General features: G+C 54.9%; 2 protein-coding genes across 3 annotated transcripts in view; both read right to left on the bottom strand.

Annotated features, from left to right (window-relative positions):
* Positions 1-3391, bottom strand: part of LOC115080294 (pleckstrin homology domain-containing family A member 4-like) — a 17091-nt gene extending 13700 nt beyond the window's left edge. The window contains exons 1-7 of the mRNA XM_029584445.1: positions 2934-3391; positions 2335-2455; positions 2131-2199; positions 1683-1763; positions 1272-1418; positions 774-872; positions 444-552 (exon numbers count right to left, since the gene is read on the bottom strand). Coding sequence (XP_029440305.1) covers positions 444-552; positions 774-872; positions 1272-1418; positions 1683-1763; positions 2131-2199; positions 2335-2455; positions 2934-3391 — 1084 coding nt within the window. The remainder of the gene's footprint in view (positions 1-443; positions 553-773; positions 873-1271; positions 1419-1682; positions 1764-2130; positions 2200-2334; positions 2456-2933) is intronic.
* PLEKHA4 (pleckstrin homology domain containing A4) lies at positions 2939-24599 on the bottom strand. 2 transcript variants are annotated; one of them, XM_029584194.1, is made up of 8 exons: positions 24557-24599; positions 19842-19944; positions 19208-19312; positions 8363-8435; positions 7881-7981; positions 4592-4707; positions 3922-4225; positions 2939-3812 (listed from the first exon to the last, which is right to left on the bottom strand). In XM_029584194.1, the coding sequence occupies exons 2-8, from the start codon at positions 19923-19925 to the stop codon at positions 3753-3755; spliced, it is 843 nt and encodes a 280-aa protein (XP_029440054.1). In that variant the 5' UTR covers positions 19926-19944; positions 24557-24599; the 3' UTR covers positions 2939-3752. The 2 variants fall into 2 exon arrangements, with proteins under 2 accessions (XP_029440054.1, XP_029440053.1); XM_029584193.1 differs by lacking the exon at positions 24557-24599 and having other exon boundaries at positions 19842-20102.

Raw genomic sequence — 24599 nt, 5'->3', positions numbered from 1 at the left:
GAATGAGCTCACCTGATGCCCCATATCCTCACCTGATGTAGAATGAGCTCAGCGAACCCCCATATCCTCACCTGATGTAGAATGAGCTCACCTGATGCCCCCTATCCTCACCTGATGTAGAATGAGCTCACCTGATGCCCCATCTCCTCACCTGATGCCCCATCTCACCTGATGTAGAATGTGCTCACATGATGCCCCATCTCCTCACCTGATGCCCCATTCCTCACCTGATGCCCCATCTCCTCACCTGATGTAGCTCACCTGATGCCCCCATCTCCTCACCTGATGTAGAATGAGCTCACCTGATGCCCCCATCTCCTCACCTGATGTAGAATGAGCTCACCTGATGCCCCCATCTCCTCACCTGGTCTAGAATTAGCTCGGACTATTGCCAGTAGCTGAGGTAAAACAAACAGCCGCCGACCCAAGTCACATGTACTCACGGGGGTGTCTGGCAAACTCGTGGACCCCAGGAAAGTTATTCTTGTTGGCCCTGAGCCCCGACACGATGTCATCAATCATCCACAGGTCCCGCTGGGCTGCTGCCTGCTCCTGGGAAAGGGAGGGGGGGGGGAAAGAGGTAGTGAGGGGGGGGGGACATTTCTGGAACTGGAAGGCTGAGCCATGACAGCAGCTCCCCCCCCACCCCCCAGCCTTGGCTCCAAGAGGCCAGCACCCTGGATGATAGCCCAGAGCCACCCCCTCCCCCCACCACACTGCTCTCTGCAGACAGGTCAGGGAAGGACTGAAAGCAGGCGGGTGCAATTGGGTACCTGAGGGTGTCCCGTGCGGTGGAGATGTTCCAGGGCGTATCTCTGATCATGCAACTCATTCTCCAGGACGCGGTACTCCTGCCACGCGCCCTCCATTTCCTGCAGGAGAGAAGAGAGCGATGGGTGGGGGAGGGGAAAAGGGGTTAGGAGGCCTCCAGTATCCAGCGACAGGACCACGGTCTGCTTCTATTACATTCAAACGTTTGGAGGGAGCAGGGAGTTTCTTAGCATCTCTGTGCAGCCCATGCATCTTCCGTCCACCCCAAGCCCCTCGGTCTCTCTCTATGGGGGTCTCCTGGCCCCCTCCATCTCTCCTTAGGTCAGGGGTGTGTACAAGAGGTGTTTCCGATGTTGGGACAAGAGGAGGTCGACAGGGCTCTAATCTCTTCCAAAATCAGAATAAAGCCGGAATTCACAAGCTCCACCTCTCCCCCCCTTTCTGGCTTTTGTCCTCCCTCCCGTTCTGGCATGAAATGGAGAGATGGGCGCCACCCTCACCGGGGCGAGGTCGCAGAGCCGGGCTCGGACACGGACCAGGTCGTCCTGCAGCAGCCTCTGCTGGCGCCGGACCTTCTCCGTCGGCTCCTGGTCCTGCAGCTCCTCCAGGCGCAGGCGGGTCAGGTCCAGAGTGTTCTCCAACGTCTCCTGCCAACGTCAGGGAGGGAGAGAGAGAGCCTCAGTGGAGCGATGGGGGGGGGGGGGGGGGGGGGTCCAGTTTATCCTCCTCAGGTGAGGGCAGACTCACCTCGCCACCAACAACTTGGATCGCCGCGGTTACCCCTCCCCCTTGGGACCCTACACGCAGAGGGCAGGGAGGATGAAGGCAGGTGCCCCCCCCAAGGAGAGGGCGACGCTAAACTGCTTCCCTCCCCACTCCCGACAGGGGCGGAGGGGGCAGGCTCATGGTACCTTCTCGACTTGGAGTTGGCTCCAGTCCCCTTCCAGGCTCAGTAGGAGCTTGTCCTGCCCGCACAGCCTCGTGAGCAGCGCCTGCGGACAACAGGGTGGGAAGAGGAAGAAGAGAAGGGCAGTTTTTTGTAAATTTTCCATGTTCATTGCAGTGGTTGGGCCCTGCTCAGGGCGCTGAGAGATTCACCCCCCTTGCCTGCCCCCCCCCCCCCCCCAAATCTGAGCCTGAACCCACAGGGACTCGCTTCGGTGAGCAACAGAAGCAGAAATGCCTGTGATCGCTGGAGGAGGGGGATTGAGAGAAGACTCTTGAACGCTTCCCACCACCCTCCTGGCCATTTCACCCCCCCCCCCCCCCCTCAGTGCCTCCCGACACCATGACCCATCCCAGCTGTGTCTGTTCTGTCTTCGTACATGGGATAGGGCGGGGGGGGGGGGGGTCACTCACATCCATCTCACTCTCCGTCCTCCGGCCCAGCTGCAGCATCCTGTCTTTGTATGATCCCGAGCCGGCAGCCTGAGGGAGAGAGGACAGTTAGGGGGTCACTCAGCGCCAGTGGTCAATCCCTAGCATTCGCTACCAGTCGGCAAGGGACATCAACACTGTATTCCCCGCACCCCGAGGGCTTTTCTGTCCCAGACAGGTCCGTACCAGAGCAGCCAGCGAGAGACGTTTCCCAGCGTCAGGTTTGAAGTGGGGCGGCTGGAAACCGGAGGGCAGAGGCGGTATGGTAACTGGGAGAGACTGGCGAGGGGGATAGGTGATGAGAGACCTGAGGAGACACAGAGGGTGAGAAGTCAATCCAGCTATCAGCTCTGGCTCTGGGACCCCTAGGCTGGGACAGATGCTTAGGTGGTCCATGCAGAGCTGCGTCCCAAGAGGAAAGGGTCAGAAAGTGGAAGAATGAGGAGGGGGGGGGGGGTGTTCCCCGCCACCCCCAGAAGACCCCCCCCCAGCTCCTCACCTGGTCTGCCGATGGCGCAGGGACGACGCTGTGATGAAACGTCAGAGGAGAGGAGTGCACGTCTGTCTGCACCCCGTGTGTGTCTCACTCTCTTTCTCTGTGTCGACACACGCGGGCCTCTGCTTCTCCTCCCTGCCTGTCTCTCTGGATCTGTTACCCCTCGCTGCCTGCCCCCGGCACCTCCCCTGTGATGGAGTCACCGGCGTGTCACGCCTCTCCCAGCTCCCCAACCTGGGCACCATTTGCCCCCCACCCCCCCCCCCCCCCCCCCCCCCCCGCTCCTCACCTGCAGCTGTTGTTGGCAGCCCTGTGGCGCCCAATGGGGCAGACTCGCTCCATCCACTCCTGCCGCCGCTCCTGTTTCAGCCACTCCCAAGACCGGAGACCTCTTGGAGAACCTGCCAGGTGCCCTGTGGGCCTCGCCAGGGCAAGTAAGGGGTCGTCAGAGGGCAGGAACGTCGTATCGGTCTGACGGAGTTTGGGGCCTAGGGTAGGGCCTTCCAGGCTGGCCCCTATGCCTGGATCCATCAGCTGGCTCGCTCCTTGCCGTGGGCTCTGAGGAGGGTTGCTGGGACTTAGCGCCAGCTCGCTGTCGGGCAGGATGTCCACCCGTCCGACCGGGGTGTGAGGTCTTGCCAGCCGGCGGCCGCCAAGGGTTGGGGAGTCAATCAGAGAGAGCTCCTCGCAAGAGGCCGCCTGACAGCGCCCGAGAGACCCGCGAGCCTTCTGGTGCAGCCTGGGCATCGAGGACGCTGCTGTTCTGGCAGCTGCTCTGGCAACCTCGCTTCTTGCGGCGGAGGGGACGTCGCGGCTGACCCGGTTGGGGCCTGAGGCCTCGAGAGGTCTGAAGGGGTGGTGGGCAGGGAGTAGGACCGCGAGGGCCTGACCAGCCCAGTTCTATCAGTGGGAGGGGACGCTGGGGGCTCGGGGGTAGTTCCTCTGGTAGCGACGGAGGGTTTGCTCGGCGGCTGCAGGGAGAGCTCGGGCATGCGGCAGGAGATCGTTCCAGTCTCTTCTCTGCCCCCCTCCAGACTATAAACACAGGACGGGGGAAAGGGCCTGCAGCGGGTTGACAGGCCTAGGGGCAGGAGGGGAAGGGTAGCCATCATGGGGACAATCCAAGCGCAGGGAAAGCTGGCCAGCTGCAGTCCTTTGGTGGTAAGAGCTGAAAGACACAGAGAACCATTCTGTCAGTACAGTACCAGAGGGGGCGTAGCACAGGGCTGGGGTGACAGAGTTCAAGAGATGCACGGAGCACCCTCCTAACCACGCACCTCCCGCTCTCCAAGGAGGCGTCTGCCCCCCCGACCCGCTGACCGGGGTGGGCGGCGGGGCACGGCATCCCGTGGAGCGGAGGGCGACAGGCCCTGTCCTGGGGTTCCGCTAGACCCGTCTTCCCCCAGTGACCGCGACTCGGAGAGGTGCGCCATTTCCAGCGACTCCGCGCTCCTGGCATAGCCGGTGCTGGGGGGCAAGCTGCAGGGCAGGAAATCCTCATAGCTGGCATGGAGGGCACCCAGCTGGGGGCAGGCGAGGAGCTGCAGATCTCCGGCCTTACCTGGGCGGGTGAAGGAGAGCCTGTTGAGAGGGACAGGACAAGCAGTTAGCGAGGATCAGTGCAATGTTTTAAAAATCCTTTTTTTTTTTTTTTTTTTAATCCTCACACATCATGTCCTGGAGAGTGGCAATGGCAGAGGAAGAGCAAGATGTGTGCCGCATTACATTTAAAGCCCTCAGGCAATGACTGCCCGTGCGTGTGTGTGTGTGTGTGTGTGTGTGTGTGCTCTGCTCACATAGGCCTCAGTTTAGGGGTTTAAAAAAAGAATTGCCACCGTGAAATGATGTCTCTGGCCACAGAATGAACACGGGCTCGGCTTCTACTGCCCCCCTTCCCCCGCTGCAGGATGTAGAGCCGTCCCATCGCTCCCCCACCTCCTCACTTACTTGTTGTTGTTGTCCGCCACGGCCAACGCCGACTGGTTCATGGCCCGGATCCAGCTGTTCATGTCCTCTTGGGTGTCGGCACTGAAGTGGTAGGTTCTCATGCCCGGGTGCTCTGCCTGTAAGACAGCCAGAGGGGGGTGGGGGGGGAGGAGTGACATGATGGGGAGCCCCATCACTTCAGATACAAGAACTCTCCCCTCCCCCCCCCTCCTGCCTTGTGATACCATCCCAGCTTCCCCTATCCCCAGCCCCACTCATGCCAGGAGCAAAAGAAGTTGTACAGGTTCCCTCCTCCTAACCCTAATGATCACACAAATAATCAATTTGACTCGCTATTCATTTTACACTCAAACAGGATGCAGACACATTTTGCTAGTGGCATACCTAACGTATTTGGCACCTGGGGCGGATACTTCCTTTGGCACCCCCCCCCCCTCCCATATATATAACTTTAACATTTTCTAAACATTGATAAGATATTTCAAAAACAGCAGACACATCAAATAACACCCAGTAATTAAAACTAATAAGGATTTTAAAAATCTCCCGCTTGCCATATTTGTCGTCGTACGCTGGGGGCAAGCATGCACATACACAATATGCTCTCTCTCTCTATCTCACACACACATGCTTGCTTCCTCTTTCTTTCTCATACGCATGCTTCCTCTTTCTCACACACACATGCTTGCTTCCTCTTTCTCATACGCATGCTTCCTCTTTCTCACACGTTTGCTTCCTGTTTCTCATACGCATGCTTCCTCTTTCTCACACACACGTTTGCTTCCTCTTTCTCATACACATGCTTCCTCTTTCTCACACACACATGCTTGCTTCCTCTTTCTCATACACATGCTTCCTCTTTCTCACACACACATGCTTGCTTCCTCTTTCTCATACACATGCTTCCTCTTTCTCACACACACATGCTTGCTTCCTCTTTCTCACACACATACACATGCAGACAAAAACTGAACTGGAAACCACAACAAGTCAGATTCTGTATGCAGTGCAACAATGGAAAAGCAGAACATCACCATTCCTCAAAACAAACAATGAAATCAAGAAATATAAATCAACCAGAATAGTAAAACAATACTAAAAATATACATAAACAGCTGATGAACAGACTTACCAAGTACTAATAAAATATTTCAAAACAGCAGACACATCACATCCAATAATTAAAACTAACAAGGATAAAAAAAAAAATCTCCCACATTCCATAGCTTTCTAGTCATCCTGAGATTGTCGTGGATTGGAAGAGAGCACACAAATTTTAATCTCTCTCACACACACATGTGTAGGCATAGGCACTCTCTCTGACAGAAACCCACACAGGCACTCACAGACACAGATACACACGGGCACACTCTCATACACACACACCTTCTCATCCACAGGCACTCACTCTCACAGGGCCAGTCTCTCGCTCTCTCACACACATTTTGGACCTCTTCATCTGCTGGCAGCTCGGAGGAAACACCAGTGGCACTGCAGGGCCTCTTCTTCCGCCGCAGGGCCTCACTTTTGCCGGCGGGGAGTGGGAACCCCGCCAACACGTCTCTTCTCCGCGCCACCATGGGACCATCCTATATACTGATGGCAATGGCACCCCGCCACCCCCGCCTTAGTACGCCACTGCATTTTGCAAGTCAATATTTCGGAATCACATGCAAATAGCCACCTCCGGGGTGCAGGCTCTGACAGTGTACATCATGCATGCAACAAATATTATTATCCACTTATAATTGGGTAAAGGCAAAGATAAAGTGACTCCCCCCAGGGTCAAGCACAGAGAGTCAGTGACAGAGCCGGGGATTGGAGCTGAGGCACAGGGAGATAAAGTGACTCCCCCCAGGGTCCCACACAGAGAGTCAGTGACAGAGCCGGGGATTAGAGCCGAGATACAGGGAGATAAAGTGACTCCCCCCAGGGTCACACACAGAGAGTCAGTGAAAGAGCTGGGGATTAGAGCTGAGGCACAGGGAGATAAAGTGACTTCACCCCCAGGGTCACACACAGAGAGTCAGCGACAGAGCCGGGGATTAGAGCTGAGGCTCAGGGAGATAAAGTGACTCCCCCCAGGGTCACACACAGAGAGTCAGTGACAGAGCCGGGGATTAGAGCTGAGGCACAGGGAGATAAAGTGACTTCCCCCAGGGTCACACACAGAGAGTCAGTGACAGAGCCGGGGATTGGAGCTGAGGCACAGGGAGATAAAGTGACTCCCCCCAGGGTCCCACACAGAGAGTCAGTGAAAGAGCTGGGGATTAGAGCTGAGGCACAGGGAGATAAAGTGACTTCACCCCCAGGGTCACACACAGAGAGTCAGCGACAGAGCCGGGGATTAGAGCTGAGGCTCAGGGAGATAAAGTGACTCCCCCCAGGGTCACACACAGAGAGTCAGTGACAGAGCCGGGGATTAGAGCTGAGGTACAAGGAGATAAAGTGACTTCCCCCAGGGTCACACACAGAGAGTCAGTGACAGAGCCGGGGATTGGAGCTGAGGCACAGGGAGATAAAGTGACTCCCCCCAGGGTCCCACACAGAGAGTCTGTGACAGAGCCGGGGATTAGAGCCGAGATACAGGGAGATAAAGTGACTCCCCCCAGGGTCACACACAGAGAGTCAGTGACAGAGCTGGGGATTAGAGCTGAGGCACAGGGAGATAAAGTGACTCCCCCCAGGGTCACACATAGAGAGTCAGGGACAGAGCCGGGGATTAGAGCTGAGGCACAGGGAGATAAAGTGACTCCCCCAGGGTCACAGAATCAGTGACAGAGCCGGGGATTAGAGCTGAGGCACAGGGAGATAAAGTGACTCCCCCAGGGTCACAGAATCAGTGACAGAGCAGGGGATTAGAGCTGAGGCACAGGGAGATAAAGTGACTCCCCAAGGGTCACACACAGAGAGTCAGTGACAGAGCCGGGGATTAGAGCTGAGGCACAGGGAGATAAAGTGACTTCCCCAGGGTCACACACAGAGACTCAGTGACAGAGCCGGGGATTAGAGCTGAGGCACAGGGAGATAAAGTGACTCCCCCCAGGGTCACTCACACAGAGTCAGTGAGAGCCGGGGATTGGAGCTGAGGCACAGGGAGATAAAGTGACTCCCCCCAGGGTCACACACAGAGACTCAGTGACAGAGCCGGGGATTAGAGCTGAGGCACAGGGAGATAAAGTGACTCCCCCCAGGGTCACTCACACAGAGTCAGTGAGAGCCGGGGATTGGAGCTGAGGCACAGGGTGGTACAGTGACTCAGGGTTAATCCAGGTGTGCTCTCTCTCACCTTGAAGGTGTACTTGCGGTTCTTGGCTTCCTTGCTGCTGGCCGGTAAGATCTCGTAGCTGGGGAGCAGGATGCTGCCCAGGACCGTCTCCTCACGGCTGTCTACAAGACAAGAAGCCGAGAAAAGGTAACAGTCACTTGTGTAGTGCCTCCTTCCCCTACCCACGGCCGCTCAAGGCTCCCAATTCAGGAGGGCCTCTCGGGTCACTGCTGGACATTGGCAGTCCCTGTTTCTTCTATGGAAATCCGCACTATGAGTCCCAGAAGGCAACGGCAGGGTAAAAAAACCAGGACTGGCCCAACCTGCCCCCACCCAATTTCCAGGAATTATATTTCTATTTACGTATCTCTCCCATCCCCTGCCCTCCCCTCCCTCCAGCGGGAGGGTCCCGTAGCATGGGAAAAGCACATTGTGATGTCACTGCCCGCGTAACGAGCAAGCGGCAAGGCTTGGGGCCGGGGCAACGTGCAGGAGGAACTTACCCCGATAATAGAAAAGGCAGAACTCAGACAGGACAAACCATCTCCTCTTCCAGAGCCTCAGGCCCGCGCTGTCCTGAAACGGGGGGCACAAGAAGGGAGGCGTTAGAATTTCAGGTCCCAGTATGCACCGGGAGCAGAACTAGGGCCAGATCGGCCTGGTCAGCAGCGATGGAGCCAGATACACTCTGGAGCGGCTCAACCTGCCCCCCCCCCCCCTGTCCTGGAGCCCTCTGGTCAATTCTCTTTTCAGCTGGGGGGGGTGGGAGGCGGGCAGAGAAGAACCCCTTACCCCAGGTCATTCGAGAGAGGCTGAGCCAGTCCTGGGTTTTGGTCTTTCCCCCAAATGCATGCGTTCCAGGAAGAGTGTGGGGGAAGGGGCCTGTTAAAGCCAGGACCGGCTCAGCTTCTCCAGGACGACCTGGGGTGAGAAGGCAGTGGTTTATCCACCACATTATCTGTCATGGGGGGGGAGGGGGGAGAGGGGAGAGGAAAGGGTAAGGAGTATAAAGACAATTTCATTCCTTAAAACAATATTAATGTCTTCCCCCACTCCATTAAATAATGCCACAAGATGGCAGCAGAGCTCTTGTCATAAGTTAGGGATGCACATTGCCCCTCTGCCATCCTCGGTTTAGGAGAGACATTTCAGATCTGGGCATCCCAGCACCCCTTGGAAATGACCCCCTAGAGATCCAAGAGACTGCAGCTGAGACAGACGGCGCTACTTGGGGCAGGCGAAAGGAAAACTGGTTCTTGCCCGCTAATTTTTGCTCCTGTAGTACCACAGATCAGTCCAGGCTGTTGGGTTTATTCATCCCTGCCAGCAGATGGAGACAGAGAACGTTTTACTGACGCTGTCACTTAACACGAGGAGCCACCTGCAGGCCCTCAGTACTAATCTGTACCCAAGCCAGAAATGAAAGAAACAAAAACCAACACCTTGAACAACTGACCTCCCCCTGAACGAGCAGCGGGAAGAGGAAACCTGGAACTGAAAATCACACCCACACAAAACTGTGGAGGACTAACAAAACCTGTGCCATTCTTCAGAGTAATCACAAAAACAGATCAAGCGGACTCTCCAAACCCGGGCGGGACTCTGGACTGATCTGTGGTGCTACAGGAACGAACATTAGTGGGTAAAAACCAATCTTCCTTTCCCTGTACGAACCCAGATCAGTCCAGACTCCTGGGACGTACCAAAGCTTCCCTACAGTGGGTGGGACCGTGAGAGTCCCGCTCGAAGCACGCCTTCATCAAAGCCCATGGCCTCCGGGGCCTGGACATCCAAACGGTAGTGCCTGGCGAAAGCGTGCAATGACTTCCAAGCAGCCGCTCTACAAATCCCTTGCGGCAAAACTTGATGACATTCAGCCCAGGAGGCCGCCTGAGAACTCGCAGAATAAGCCCTTAACCCCTCCAGGACAGGGCGACCCTGACAGATTTATGCAGAGCTAATAGCCTCTTTCAACCACCACACAATTGTGGCTCTTGACGCCTTCTGACCCTTTTTTGCACCACTCCATAAAACAAAAAGATGATCAGACAAGCGAAAGCTGTTAGTGACCTTCAGGTACTGCAACAATGCACGCTTCACATCCAACCGTCGTAATCTTTAGCCTGAGGCGCCACAGGATCCAAACTTGGGAAGGGAGGGAGCTTCACTGACTGATTTAAGTAGAGTGACGACACCATCTTGGGTAGAAAAGATGGAACCGTCCTCAACAAGGGCGGATTCCCAATGATGGACCGGCCCAGGCATTCGCCGCCCCGGCTGGCCCCGGAGATACCACGTGGTCTGCCGAGCGCGGCTCTGTCACAGCCGCGCTCTGCAGACCACGTGACTAGAGTGACCGGCCCACCGGGGGGATGCCCGATCCCCCGATAGGCCAATCCGCCCCTGGTCCTCAAGGACACGCCCGCGTTTGAAAGTCTCAAAAAAGGCTTCCTACATGACAAGGCCTGAAGCCCCAAGATTCAACAAACCGAAAAGATTGCCACCAGGAAAACAACTTGCAAAGTGAGATCTTTCCATAATAGTTCTTTTCAAAGGTTCGACCGGAGGCGCACATATGCTCTTAAGGACTACATTAAGGCTCCAGGAAGGACAAGGCTTCCGAACCGGAGGACGCAAATGCTTCACCCCTCATAGCAAACACACCGCGTCCAGATGTGCCGCCAAAGACATCCCTCGAATCTTACTTCGAAGACAGGGTAGAGCTGCCACCTGAACCCCGAGGGAATTAAAAGATAGCCCTTTAACCAAACCCTCCTGTAAGAAGGCCAAAACATACACCACCGAGGCTCGCGTAGGATCCACCTTCTGCCCCATACACCAGGCCTCAAAAACCCTCCATGCTCTCACATACGCCAGGGATGTGGAAGTCTTCCTAGACTGCAAGAGGGTAGTGATGACCCCTTTCGAAAAACCCTTATTCCTCAATCACGCCCTCTCAAAAGCCAAGCCGCTAGACAAAAGTGCTCTGCCTGATTCAAACAAATGCTTCCCTGGCGCAGCAGATCTGGCAGATGAGCTAGCTGCATCTGACCGTCCACTGCTAGGTTGATTAAGTCCGCAAAACACGGATGCCTCGGCCGCTCTGGCGCAGTGAGAATCACGTCGCCTGGATGGACCTCTATGCGTCGCAAGACCTTGCTCACTAACGGCCAAGGCGGAGACACATACAGAAGGACGTCCGTTGGCCAAGGCAGAGCCAAGGCATCTACTCCATTTTACAGGGATGTAAGTGTTTGGTCAGTCCATTTAAATGTAATATAGAAAAAAATATCTAGAAACACATCTAGTTGGTACAACATTTTGATTTTTCAGTTCACATGACGTGACGTGGCATTATGGCAAAAAGAAAAAAAATTGTCAGGGGCACAGTATCGCAAACGGAAGGCTGACAGGGAAAAAGAACAGACAAAGCAAGACGATTCCTTGCTGAAATACTTTCATCCACAGCACCAAGAAGAAGGTACTTCAAGGGACCTGTCTGTAATAATTCTGGTGTTATTTGGACTGCTGGAATAGCAATCTATAATTACTGGAGATAGTTGTGGGTTGATCCTTGGGCCGGTGGCAGATGACCAGGCCCCTGGGGGATGATCCTGAGAGGGACCACCGGTCAGGCTCAGAGTATGGAGACAGACACACACTAGTTCTTTTATTAGACAGTATACTGAACCACCAGAGGTGGCAGTAGTGAGCTGAAGTGCCCAGCAGGGCTGAAGTCCCTCAGATATTGGAACAGCGATCCCAGGATGGCTGAGCTGTTGAGAAACTGTAGACGGTGAGTAGGCAGGGTATGCAGAGTTCATGAACAGAACTTAGATGACAAACACTCACAATAATGGTCTTGGAGAAGCTCAGCAGCTGGAAAGGGTTAGGCCCTCGAGGAGCGAGTACCTGGTTACAGGGAAAGCTCTGATGGAGCAATGGCAACTCACAATGATGTAGGCAGCAATGGCTTCCAGGCAGAAGAGAACCAGCAGAGAGTCAGAAACGAGGGCCCTCGAGGAGCGAGTACCGGTTCCTGCCTGTAAACCTGAAAGGCAAAGAGAGAGCGAGGCCCCCGAGGAGCGGGTACCTCTGGTAAGTCCGAGGAGGCAGAGTAGCTAGAACGAATCCAATTCCATTCCTTGATAACTCAGTTTGTTAGCGATATCAGAGACCTTTAAATATCGGAAGCGGATGACGTCATCTCAGGTGGACGCCCCTGAGGTTCGCGCCCCTTGCTGGTACTTCAATCGGAGCGCACGTGTGCACGCGCCCTAGGCTTCAGGCAACATGGCGGATTTGCAGTGTCGAGCCGGCCCGGGGATGCCGGAGGAAGTCGGCAGGGAGACGCCACGGCAGCCAGCCATCCTTCAACCCCGGAGGGAGTCACCACAGAGGTAAAGAGGGCGGAGTGAAGACGTCGGGCAGTGACGGTCGCAACGCTGTCTGGGACTGAAGCAGAGATGACTGTTTTGCCTCCAGTTTCACAATCTGAAGTAGAATCTGAAGAACATAAAAATATAGAAGACGAACCAAGTGAGGTCCAAAAGGATCAAGATTTGAAAGGATGTGAAGAAGAACATGCCATAAAGTTGAACTATGGTGATCCTGCTACTTGGGTCAATTTACTATCCAAAAGCGATAATCGTGTGTGACAAATTTTGGTGGAACATGGACCAGAACAAGTTTGGCAATTTGATTTCCCTAAAGATAGTAATCAAAGAACATTCTCAACAGTTCATTACAAAAGGAGACTTGGCAATGGAGACCAAATTCCCCGTTCAGGAGCGGATTCCGGGTAAAGATCGGCCTGGGGATTTTCCCCAAAACCGGCCCAGAAGATACCCCATGGTCTGCCGAGCGCGGCTCTGTAGCGGCCGTGCTCGGCAGACCACGTGACCAGAGCGACCGGCCCACTCTGATAGGCCAATCCGCCCCTGTCCCCGCTCGTGGCTACAGTACTCTGTGTCAGAGGACTCTGTGTTTTGCTTTTGTTGCATGCTGTTTACCATTAACCCTGTTGCGTCACGTCTTGCTAAGAAAGGTTCCAAAGATTGGAAGAACATATCTGCAATTCTACCTTTGCACGAGAGACGTGGGGAACACTTGGAGAACTTTCAGAAGTGGAAGGAACTTGAAATGCGATTGAAAAACATGAAAACAATTGATGAAGAAAATGTGCGTCTCATTAAAACAACAAGAAAAGTATTGGCAGCAAATCTTGGAACGACTGATTGCTTTGGTGAGAGTTCTTGGTGTGCAAAATCTGGCCTTCAGGGGAACCTATGCTAGATTGCACACACCTGGTAATGGAAACTTCCTGAAATTTGTAGAATATTTAGCTTTGTTTGATCCACTTATGGATGAACATCTTCGTAAGATAAGAAACACCGAGACATAAGAACATAAGAACATGCCATACTGGGTCAGACCAAGGGTCCATCAAGCCCAGCATCCTGTTTCCAACAGTGGCCAATCCAGGCCATAAGAACCAGGCAATTACCCAAAAACTAAGTCACATGTCCACTAGCTTGGCAAAGATATACAAAATGAACTGGTTCAGCTTTTCTCCAATGCTATCAAAGAAGAAAGCCTAAAATCTGCTCATGCTGCCAAGTACTTGTCAATCATTTTAGATTGTACACCAGATGTAGGCCATGTTGAACAAATGACCATGATCCTTTGCTTTGTGGACATTGCTTCAGACCCTGATAATTCTCAACCTGTAAGCATAAAGGAACATTTCTTGGGATTTGTACCATTCCAGGAGACCACTGCTGCTGTACTGGCAGACACTGTCTTTCCACAAACACAGAAGCAACCTCCTCTCGTATTAATCACTCCAAAACATACAAAAAGGAGAGGGACATAGAGTATAATCCTATTACTACAGAATTATTACAAGCCAAGAGACAATATCATCAGCACATGCTCCAAAAGTTATAACCTGCTGTCTCTCGCCCGCAATGGGCCGCAGGCAGTTTTCAGCCTTCTGAGCAAGTCTCATATAATCATTTATTGTCGCTTGCTTCAACCATTCTAAAACTATTTTTTATTTTAATTAAAGTGCTGGAATGTATTTTATTGATGCAGCTACTAATGCGAAATGTACATACACCTAATAGCTATTATTAAAATCGAATACTTAGCCCAACTGTTGATCACTCAAAAACCAAATTGGAACTTTCTCCCGACATGGCGTCTCAGCTGAGACGCCATGTTGAGATCTTTTGAGAGACGTTTAGTATTGTCCGGGATCTGAGAATATTTCGCCTTTATTTATGGAAATGATTTCCCCTGAAGAAGACTGTTTTCAGTTGAAACATGGGCCATGTCGGGAGAAAGTTTGAAAGTTCCAATTTTCCACACAGATGCATTGGGTTTGGCTTCCTCTACAATATTCACGGTTTGCAAATTAGTACATCAAAGGAAATTCTGGAACAGTGCTTGAAATTGGAGAAAGCTTTACAACATGGGGATTCCAAAGATATCGTTGCTTCTGATATGTGCAGTGAATTGCAAGCCATCGCAAGATGAATTCAGAAGCGCTCATCACCACAAGATGCATTGAACTTTATATGCAGACGTAAACTGACAGATCATTTCCCTAACATATTTCATGTCCTCCGCATCCTCTTAACCCTGTTTCTGTGGCTAGTGGTGAGCGAAGCTTTTCCAAGTTAAAGTTGATTAGATGATGCAAGAAAGACTTGTTGGACTGGCCACCTTGTCAATAGAAAATGAAATTGCACACAACCTTGACTTGAAGAAACTTATTTCTACATTTGCTAAACTGAAAGCAAGGAAAGTAAAATTCTCAAGTGCAGTCTTTCTAATACAGATCCTGTATAAAGTGTAGGACAAATTGTTTACATTTGGATTGAATATTCTATATTTTTTGTCCTGTTGACTGTTGCATACTGTAAATTGTTCTGTTGTGTTTGAGCAACAAGTATAGCCTTGGTTTATGTTTTATTTATTTAATTTATTTATAAGATTTTCTATAACGTCGATAAGACGAACCATCTCAACGGTTTACATGGCATAAAATTCAATCGGAGTTTCATAAAACAATTGAACATTCCAAACATAAAATACACAATAAAACATTAAATAAATTTAAAACAAAATATAAAAATTCTAGAAGGCATAAAAAAACTAAAATCATAAAAATCATATAGAATGTACCACTATTTTGTTGAATATCTACAGTATTCTGCCTGAAACTAGACTGGTTAAGTTATTGTACATTATCATTTGCCTTTTCATGTCAAATAAATTTTCTGTTATAAATACAGACTTCGTTATTCATATTAATGCACAATGTAAGTTAATTGTGTGTGTGTGGGGGGGGGGGGGGGGCGGCATGGCTGAAGTTTCGCCTAGGGCGCCTAATACCCTTGCACAGGCCCTGGGAAAGTCACCATTAGATCCACGCACGGTGTGCCCCATCTGTGACTGATGAGGCACATCGCTTCCTCTGACAGCTCTCACTCTCTAGGCGTCCAGCTGCTGCCGGCTCAGAAAATCCACTTGCACGTTGTCCATGCCCACTATGTGGGAGGCTGCTAACCGCTCCAGGTGTTGCTCTGCCCAGCCGATGAAATCCCGGGCTTCCTGAGCCACTGCCCAACTTTTGGTGCCCCACTGCCGGTTGATGTAAGCCACCATTGTCGCATTATCCAATAAGACTCTCACCGACTTTCCCCTCACCAGGGGCAGAAATGCCTGTAGAGCCAAACGTACGGCTCTCGTCTCTAAGCGACTGATGGACCACAAGGCTTTCTCCATTGACCACCACCCTTGTACAGACTGGTTCTGACACACCGCTCCCCATCTGGAGAGACTGGCATCCGTGATGACAATCGTCCAGATCGGCTATCCAAGTCCATACCCCATCCTAAATTATCCAGAAGGAGCCACCTTGAGAGACTGGACCAAGCAAACTCCAAAAGAGGGAGAGGTAGCTGAAACTGCTCTGACAACGGGTCCCAGCGGGATAGTAAAGCCGACTGTAGAGGCCTCATATGAGCAAACGCCCATGGAACCAACTCCAAGGTGGAAGCCATAGGCCCGAGAATTTGCAAGTAATCCCAGACCTTGGGTACCTGCTTCTTCAAAGATCTGCAAACTTGAGCTTGCAATTTGGAAATCCGCTTGTCGGTGAGGAATACTTTCTCCACCTTGGTATCGAAACGTGCCCCCAGGAATTCCAAAATCTGGGAAGGGAAAAGATGACTCTTGGACATATTGACTATCCATCCCAACGATCTCAGGCACCAGAGGACTAAGTCCACTGCCTTCCGACAAAGGATTTCTGACTTCACATGAATCAGCCAGTCGTCCAGATAGGGGTGGACCAGGACCCCGTCCCTTCCGGAGATCCGCAGCCACCATGACCCATCACCTTGGTTAAGGTCCTGGGTGCCGTCGCCAGACCGAAGGGCAGGGCGCAAAACGGAAAATGTTCTCCCAGAATCATGAATCTCAGATACCTTTGATGATCAGGCCAGATTCCTATGTGCAAGTATGTTTCGGTCAAATCCAGAGACGCTAGGTACTCCCCCCTTGTGCACCGAGTGCAGAGCTTCCATTCAAAACCATGTTCACCTTTTTTAAATCGAGGATGGGATGGAACGTACCCTCTTTCTTGGGAACTATGAAATAAATGGGATAGCAGCCTGTCCCCTGCTCTTCAGGGGTTCAGGAACAATGGCTCCCAGCCTGCGCAGACGACAATCAGTGTCCCGCACTGCCAGCTTCTTCTCCTTGTACGTACACGGGGAAACCAGGAGGGAAACCAGGAACAAATCCTTTAGCAGCCAAGCACATTCTAAAGCATAACCTTGTTTTATCACTGGTCCGACAAGATCTTGGCCCACTCCTCGTAGAACAGATTAGCCGGCCCCCTATCGCTGGAACCGAGGAGTGGGCCAGCCTCACATTATTGGATGGATTTGGCTCCACCCCCACCTTGGGAGGAGCCATCTCTACCCGACCTTTGCCCTTGAAAGGACTGGTTCCAGGACGGTTGTCTGCTGGAGGACTGTCGTTGGGTACTCCCTGACGCTCTGAGCGGCCAAAACCGTCGATTCCCTCTGAAGTGGGAACGAGAAGGAAAGGAGCCTTTCTCTTTTAGCTTGTCTTCAGGCAATTCATGAACCTTGCTCTCCCCGAGAAGCTTGATCACCTCCTCCAAGTCTCTACCAAAGAGCAACTTTCCTTTAAAAGGCAACACTCCCAACTGAGACTTGGATGAAATGTCGGCCGACCAGTTCCTCAACCAGAGGAGTCTGAGGGCCGAAACCGCCAACATCATAGTCCTGGAGGAAGGCCTGATGAGATCATATAAGGCATCCGCACCATAGACCACTATGGCTTCCAGCCGCTCCGCCTGCTTCGTCTCAGTTTCAGACAAAGACCTGTCCGCTTCAACTGTTGCACCCAGTGTAAGCTGGACCTCAACATAAAACTGCTACACTCAGCAGCTCGAATGCCAAGGGCCGACACGTCAAAGATCTTCTTGAGGTGCGCTTCCAGCTTCCTATCATGAAGATCTTTCAGAGCTGTAGAACTGGCAACTGGAATAGTCATCTTCTTAGTGAGAGCTGAAACAGATGCATCCAACTTCGGGACCTTCAGAAGCTCAAGTGTATCTTCAGGCAAAGGATACAACTTATCCATGGCCCTGCTGACCGTCAGGCCTGTTTCGGGAGTATCCCACTCCCTAAACACTAACACGCTGACCGATTTGTGAAATGGAAAAGACCTTGTTGGATCCTGGAGGCCAACCATGACCGGGTCAACTGCTCCCAATTTCGATTCCTCTCGCGGGATCTCTATACTCAGCTCCTCCAGATCAGCGGGTATAAGAGGACCTAGCTCCTCCTTGTGGAAAAGCCGTACCGCCTTGGGATCATCGTCTTCAATGGCCAGATTCTTGGACAGCTGATATGGATCCTCCAAACTCGGATCCGAACCCAGAGGGTCTTTTGCTCACGGATCATCCACTTCTGAAGCTTCGGAAGAGCTCCCTGCGGCAGTCGTCGATGCTGGGGCCCCTAGGACATGCCGGACCCTCGTAGCCCCCACAGCCCCAGAGGAGTTAGGTCTCTTGGGCGGCCTCACCAAAGCCCCCTGCTCAGCCCTGCACCGGCCCGTGGCTTTCCTGGCCTTATAGGCTTTGTGTAATAAGAGAACAAAATAAGAGGAAGAAGAGGCATTCGAGCCCTCCTAGGGATTCTCCTCGCTTCCTGAGGGAGGCCCCTCAGTGTCTGGACCTCCCCCGGAGGTCCTCACCACCAGAGATAAAGAAGCAGGGAAATCTCCATCCCCCTCAGCAGCCCACGAGGCAGTCCTGAACTTAAACAAGATGGCTGCCGTTCCCACGCTTAGCGGGAAGGGATCATCTATAGGCTGCCGCGCTGTCTCGTGGCACCAGGCCGATTTTGTCACTGCCACGCTCCTCGAAGTGCCTCCTCAACCAGAGAGGCACCAGAAGCATGTGCCATTACGCGAGAGACGCGCGCATGTGTCTCCACAGGCCGCACAAGTCGAGCCGTGCAGAATGAAACCCAGCGCTGGGCCGCTACCACAGGAGAGTCGCCGGAGGAACAGGGAATAAAAGCTGAGCCGCACAATCGCTTAAGCAGAAGAGCCGGGGTAAAACGTGCCATCCCACAGCAACCCCTATTCGCTTCCTCTGCCTTTAATTTCACCCCTTTTTTTTAAGAGAAAACTTTAAACAGGCAATGAAAACAATCCAAACACTTTCCTTAAAGAAAAATGGCTGTAGGCTCAGTCCGTCCTTCAAGGCGAGGGAACTGGGACCCCCAGTTTGCTGCTCTGTCTGGCGATGAAGGAGCGAGCAACAAAAGGGTCCCTGACCCCCCTGCTCACCCGCCTCACAGACCAGGGGGGGTGGCCCCAGCAGGTCCTAACAACCCCCTGGGAGACGAGCACTCCTAAATCTTCTAGTCTCACTTTTTTTTTTTTTTTTGAAAGCTCAGACTGCAGGCTATGCACCTCCACCATCTGCTGCAGGCAGAGAAATACCGAGGGACTGCCGGTGGCACCTCGGGTTAAGTGTCAGTGTCAGTAAAACTCTCTCTGTCGCCATCTGCTGGAGGGGAGGTGAAACCCAGGGGTCTGGACCGATCTGGGTACGCGCAGGGAACAGTTCATTCTTTTACCCTCCAGTCTCAGAAATATCGGAGTTCAATCCAATCCTGGGAGGAATGGTGTCATCCCCACCCCCACCCATCTTACTCCGCATCCCTCAGCAACTCTGCCAAGGTTTGGGTTAGGGGAGAGGGGGGGGGGGGGTCTGCTGCTCCTACTCGTACCTGCTTGTAAAGCCATCCGCGGACCACCACCGGGGAGTTCAGGTCTCTCCTGAGGGCGTTCTCCCTCTTCCCGAAGGTGTGCACCTTCTTCACTGACCGGATAGGCTGGGGGTTGGGGAGGGAAACAAATGTTTAGAACGGAGCACAACCGCTGGGGTTCAAATCCCGCTCCCCCTACAACCCCACTGCCACTCTGTGTGACCTTGAACGAGTTTAACTTTATTTCTCGTGGTCTCAGATACAGACTTAAGATTGTAAGCTCGGCGGGGCAGGGACTTATTGCACTCAGATAACGCTGTCAGCCGCCTTTTCAGCATCATTGGGAGAATACCCTTAAAGGTTCTTGGAAAGCTGCAGTGAGGGCTGGGGGTTGTGGTTTTTCTCCCAACCAGCTGGAGCCAAGTTCGCCGGATCTCGTGTCCGGCACAGCTCCTGAGAGAATGGACCAGGGAGAGGCAGAACGTCGTTGGTGCCACAGGGTGCAGATCAGACACGGAACGTTGTTTACCCCTCCATCTAGGGGGGGGCGGGATCCGTCTCTGGATGCTGGTGACCTTCTCTCAGCACTCCCCCCCCCCCCCCCAAGCCCAACACCCACACACACACACTTTTTCCCCCCAAAGCCACCGCTCACCTTTGATCCCAGGGTCACAGAGGAGATGGTGCCCACGCTGCTGGCCACGCTGAGGCCACTCCGGGGGCGTTCCACTTCTGACATGGCTCTTTGCCTCACACACCTTTAAAATGCAGAAACAAAACAGACACAAAAGTGGGCACAGAGGACAAGCGTGAGGTGGAAAATGGTTTGAAGTAGGATGAGGGGAGAGCTTGGCAGCACCACACCACGACGTTCACCCCCCCCCAGGACACTCATCTATGGGACTTGGTATTTCACTGCCGCTGCTGGTGTGAAGGTCAGATAGCCTTCTGCCTCCCAGCACACAGCCCAGAATTGTTCTCCCTCCCTCCACCCCCGCTCTGGATTCTGTGCGCCGCCTCCTGCCTCTTCGCCAGCTGCCAGAGAGCTCAGACAGATGCAAAGAGTTCTGTGACGGGAGATAGTGGGGTGGGGATGTGGGAACTCGCACTGTTGGAGTCTCCTCCAGGGCACTGCTGGGGGAAGCTCCCGCTACTGGAGTCTTTCACCAGGGCACTATTGGCGGAAAGCTTGCACTGCTGGAGGGATTCACACTGCTGGAGCCTCTTCCAGGGCACTGCTGGAGAGAAGCTCACACTGCTGGAGTCTCCTCCAGGGCACTGCTGGGGGGAAGCTCACGCTGCTGGAGTCTCCTCCAGGGCACTGCTGGAGAGAAGCTCACACTGCTGGAGTCTCCTCCAGGGCACTGCTGGGGGGAAGCTCACACTGCTGGAGCCTCTTCCAGGGCACTGCTGGGGGGAAGCTCGCGCTGCTGGGGTCTCCTCTCCTCCAGGGCACTGCTGGGGGGAAGCTCACACTGCTGGAGTCTCCTCTCCTCCAGGGCACTGCTGGGGGGAAGCTCACACTGCTGGAGTCTCCTCTCCTCCAGGGCACTGCTGGGGGGAAGCTCACACTGCTGGAGTCTCTTCCAGGGCACTGCTGGGGGGAAGCTCACACTGCTGGAGCCTCTTCCAGGGCACTGCTGGAGAGAAGCTCACACTGCTGGAGCCTCCTCCAGGGCACTGCTGGGGGGAAGCTCACACTGCTGGAGTCTCCTCCAGGGCACTGCTGGAGAGAATCTCACACTGCTGGAGTCTCCTCCAGGGCACTGCTGGGGGGAAGCTCACACTGCTGGAGCCTCTTCCAGGGCACTGCTGGGGGGAAGCTCGCGCTGCTGGGGTCTCCTCTCCTCCAGGGCACTGCTGGGGGGAAGCTCACACTGCTGGAGTCTCCTCTCCTCCAGGGCACTGCTGGGGGGAAGCTCACACTGCTGGAGTCTCCTCTCCTCCAGGGCACTGCTGGGGGGAAGCTCACACTGCTGGAGCCTCTTCCAGGGCACTGCTGGGAGGAAGCTCACACTGCTGGAGCCTCTTCCAGGGCACTGCTGGGGGGAAGCTCACACTGCTGGAGCCTCTTCCAGGGCACTGCTGGAGAGAAGCTCACACTGCTGGACCCTCTTCCAGGGCACTGCTGGAGAGAAGCTCACACTGCTGGAGCCTCTTCCAGGGCACTGCTGGAGAGAAGCTCACACTGCTGGAGCCTCTTCCAGGGCACTGCTGGGGGGAAGCTCACACTGCTGGAGCCTCTTCCAGGGCACTGCTGGGGGGAAGCTCACACTGCTGGAGTCTCCTCCAGGGCACTGCTGGAGAGAAGCTCACACTGCTGGAGTCTCCTCCAGGGCACTGCTGGGGGGAAGCTCACACTGCTGGAGCCTCTTCCAGGGCACTGCTGGGGGGAAGCTCGCGCTGCTGGGGTCTCCTCTCCTCCAGGGCACTGCTGAGGGGAAGCTCACACTGCTGGAGTCTCCTCTCCTCCAGGGTACTGCTGGGGGGAAGCTCAAACTGCTGGAGTCTCCTCTCCTCCAGGGCACTGCTGGGGGGAAGCTCACACTGCTGGAGCCTCTTCCAGGGCACTGCTGGGGGGAAGCTCACACTGCTGGAGCCTCTTCCAGGGCACTGCTGGGGGGAAGCTCACACTGCTGGAGCCTCTTCCAGGGCACTGCTGGGGGGAAGCTCACACTGCTAGAGGCTCTTCCAGGGCACTGCTGGAGAGAAGCTCACACTGCTGGAGCCTCTTCCAGGGCACTGCTGGAGAGAAGCTCACACTGCTGGAGCCTCTTCCAGGGCACTGCTGGGGGGAAGCTCACACTGCTGGAGTCTCCTCTCCTCCAGGGCTCTGCTGGAGGGATTCACACTGCTGGAGCCTCTTCCAGGGCACTGCTGGGGGGAAGCTCACACTGCTGGAGCCTCTTCCAGGGCACTGCTGGAGAGAAGCTCACACTGCTGGAGTCTCCTCTCCTCCAGGGCACTGCTGGAGGGATTCACACTGCTGGAGCCTCTTCCAGGGCACTGCTGGGGGGAAGCTCACACTGCTGGAGCCTCTTCCAGGGCACTGCTAGTGGGAAGCTCACACTGCTGGAGCCTCTTCCAGGGCACTGCTGGGGGGAAGCTCACACTGCTGGAGTCTCCTCCAGGGCACTGCTGGGGGGAAGCTCACACTGCTGGAGTCTCCTCCAGGGCACTGCTGGGGGAAAGCTCACACTGCTGGAGTCTCCTCCAAGGCACTGCTGGGGGGAAGCTCACACTGCTGGAGTCTCCTCTCCTCCAGGGCACTGCTGGAGGGAAGCTCGTGCTGCTGGAGTCTCCTCTCCTCCAGGGCACTGCTGGGGGGAAGCTCGTGCTGCTGGAGTCTCCTCCAGGGCACTGCTGGGGGGAAGCTCGCGCTGCTGGAGTCTCCTCCAGGGCACTGCTGGGGGGAAGCTCGCGCAGCTGGAGTCTCCTCCAGGGCACTGCTGGGGGGAAGCTCGCACTGCTGGAGTCTCCTCCAGGGCACTGCTGGGGGGAAGCTCGCGCAGCTGGAGTCTCCTCCAGGGCACTGCTGGGGGGAAGCTCGCACTGCTGGAGTCTCCTCCAGGGCACTGCTGGGGGGAAGCTCTCGCTGCCAGTATTCAGTGATCCAAAAGAGGGCCAGCGAACGAGAAAGGGTTGAGAGATTCCAGCCAAGCGCTCCTTCCTGAGAGAGCAGGCTGGCAGGCGCGTAGGAGAGAGGCCTGCAGAACAAGGACCCCTTAGCAAGCTGGGGAATGCTGTGTGTCCCGCCCCACCGGTCTGGGAGTCAGAGGTCAGGCTGCAGGGACGCTGAATGCCCCCATTCATGGCTACTGAATCCTCAGCCAAGTCAGGATGGGGGACGGACCCCCTTCCTGCAGGGCGACTTGGAACATTTAAACGTCCATCTGCCAGGGGCCACCTGCAACTCACTCTGGGGGTGCGGGGGGGGGGGGGCACTCCTGACCACACCCCAAGTCCCAGGACGCAGCTCCCAGCCCGTGAGGGCAACAGGGAAACCCCAGAGCTGAGGCCAGCTAAACTCGCTGCACCTCAGGACCCCACCCTTTATCCCTGGCCCGTGTTTTTCCATCAGGAGAGGAAAACAAAAGAGCCGTTCGGCACCATCTGTGGCCGTGGGTGGGAAACGGGCTGCGATAAATATTTAATCTCTCAGCGCTGCCTCTTCCCTTAGCCGTCCGGAGGCAGCAGGGATGCGGGGAAGGGCCCCGTTTCGTCTTTCACACTTTCATTTCGGCCCTGGTCCAAGCCCAGCAGTAACCTTGTGACTTCACGGATCCCACGCTCACTCCCCCCCCCCCCCCCCAGTACCACAGCCTCACGGGCCCCACACTCACTGTCCCCCCCCCCAGTACCACAGCCTCACGGGCCCCACACTCACTGTCCCCCCTCCAGTACCACAGCCTCATGTGTCACACACTCAGTGCCCCCCCTCCAGTACCACAGCCTCACGGGCCCCACACTCACTGCCCCCCCCCCCCCTCCAGTACCACAGCCTCACGGGCCCCACACTCACTGTCCCCCCTCCAGTACCACAGCCTCATGTGTCGCACACTCAGTGCCCCCCCTCCAGTACCACAGCCTCATGTGTCGCACACTCACTGTCCCCCCTCCAGTACCACAGCCTCACGGGCCCCACACTCAGTGCCCCCCCTCCAGTACCACAGCCTCACGAGCCCCACACTCACTGTCCCCCCTCCAGTACCACAACCTCACGGGCCCCACACTCACTGCCCCCCCTCCAGTACCACAGCCTCATGTGTCGCACACTCAGTGCCCCCCCTCCAGTACCACAGCCTCACGGGCCCCACACTCACTGTCCCCCCTCCAGTACCACAGCCTCACGGGCCCCACACTCACTGCCCCCCCTCCAGTACCACAGCCTCATGTGTCGCACACTCAGTGCCCCTCCTCCAGTACCACAGCCTCACGGGCCCCACACTCACTGCCCCCCCTCCAGTACCACAGCCTCACGGGCCTCACGCTCACTGCCCCCCCCTCCAGTACCACAGCCTCATGTGTCGCACACTCAGTGCCCCCCTCCAGTACCACAGCCTCATGTGTCGCACACTCAGTGCCCCCCTACAGTACCACAGCCTCATGGGTCTCACACTCAGTGCCCCCCCTCCAGTACCACAGGCTCACGGGCCCCACACTCACTGCCCCCCCTCCAGTACCACAGCCTCACGGGCCTCACACTCACTGCCCCCCCCCCTCCAGCACCACAGCCTCACGTGTCGCACACTCAGTGCCCCCCTCCAGTACCACAGCCTCACGTGTTGCACACTCAGTGCCCCCAAGCCCACCCTAGTCCCACATCCTGTGGTGATGTTGATGCCAATGATGGGGAGTAGGAGGAGGCACCTCCACAGCTGCTCTCCCCGCTCCCATCTCTACTGGAACAGGT

The sequence above is a fragment of the Rhinatrema bivittatum genome, chromosome 19 (genome assembly GCF_901001135.1).
Source record: "Rhinatrema bivittatum chromosome 19, aRhiBiv1.1, whole genome shotgun sequence".
In the NCBI taxonomy this organism is placed as follows: Eukaryota; Metazoa; Chordata; class Amphibia; order Gymnophiona; family Rhinatrematidae; genus Rhinatrema; species Rhinatrema bivittatum.
Note: the sequence above shows the minus strand (reverse complement) of the source record. Positions and strands in the feature narration are given on the sequence as shown.

Excerpts from the sequence above, each read along its gene's own strand:
- PLEKHA4 (XM_029584194.1), bottom strand. The coding sequence starts at position 19,925 with ATGTCAGAAGTGGAACGCCCCCGGAGTGGCCTCAGCGTGGCCAGCAGC. Across the intron at positions 7,982-8,362 it reads CTGCCTTTTCTATTATCGGG|ACAGCCGTGAGGAGACGGTC; the intron begins GTAAGTTCCTCC and ends CTTGTCTTGTAG. Across the intron at positions 4,226-4,591 it reads GTGGCGGACAACAACAACAA|GCTCTCCTTCACCCGCCCAG; the intron begins GTAAGTGAGGAG and ends CCCTCTCAACAG.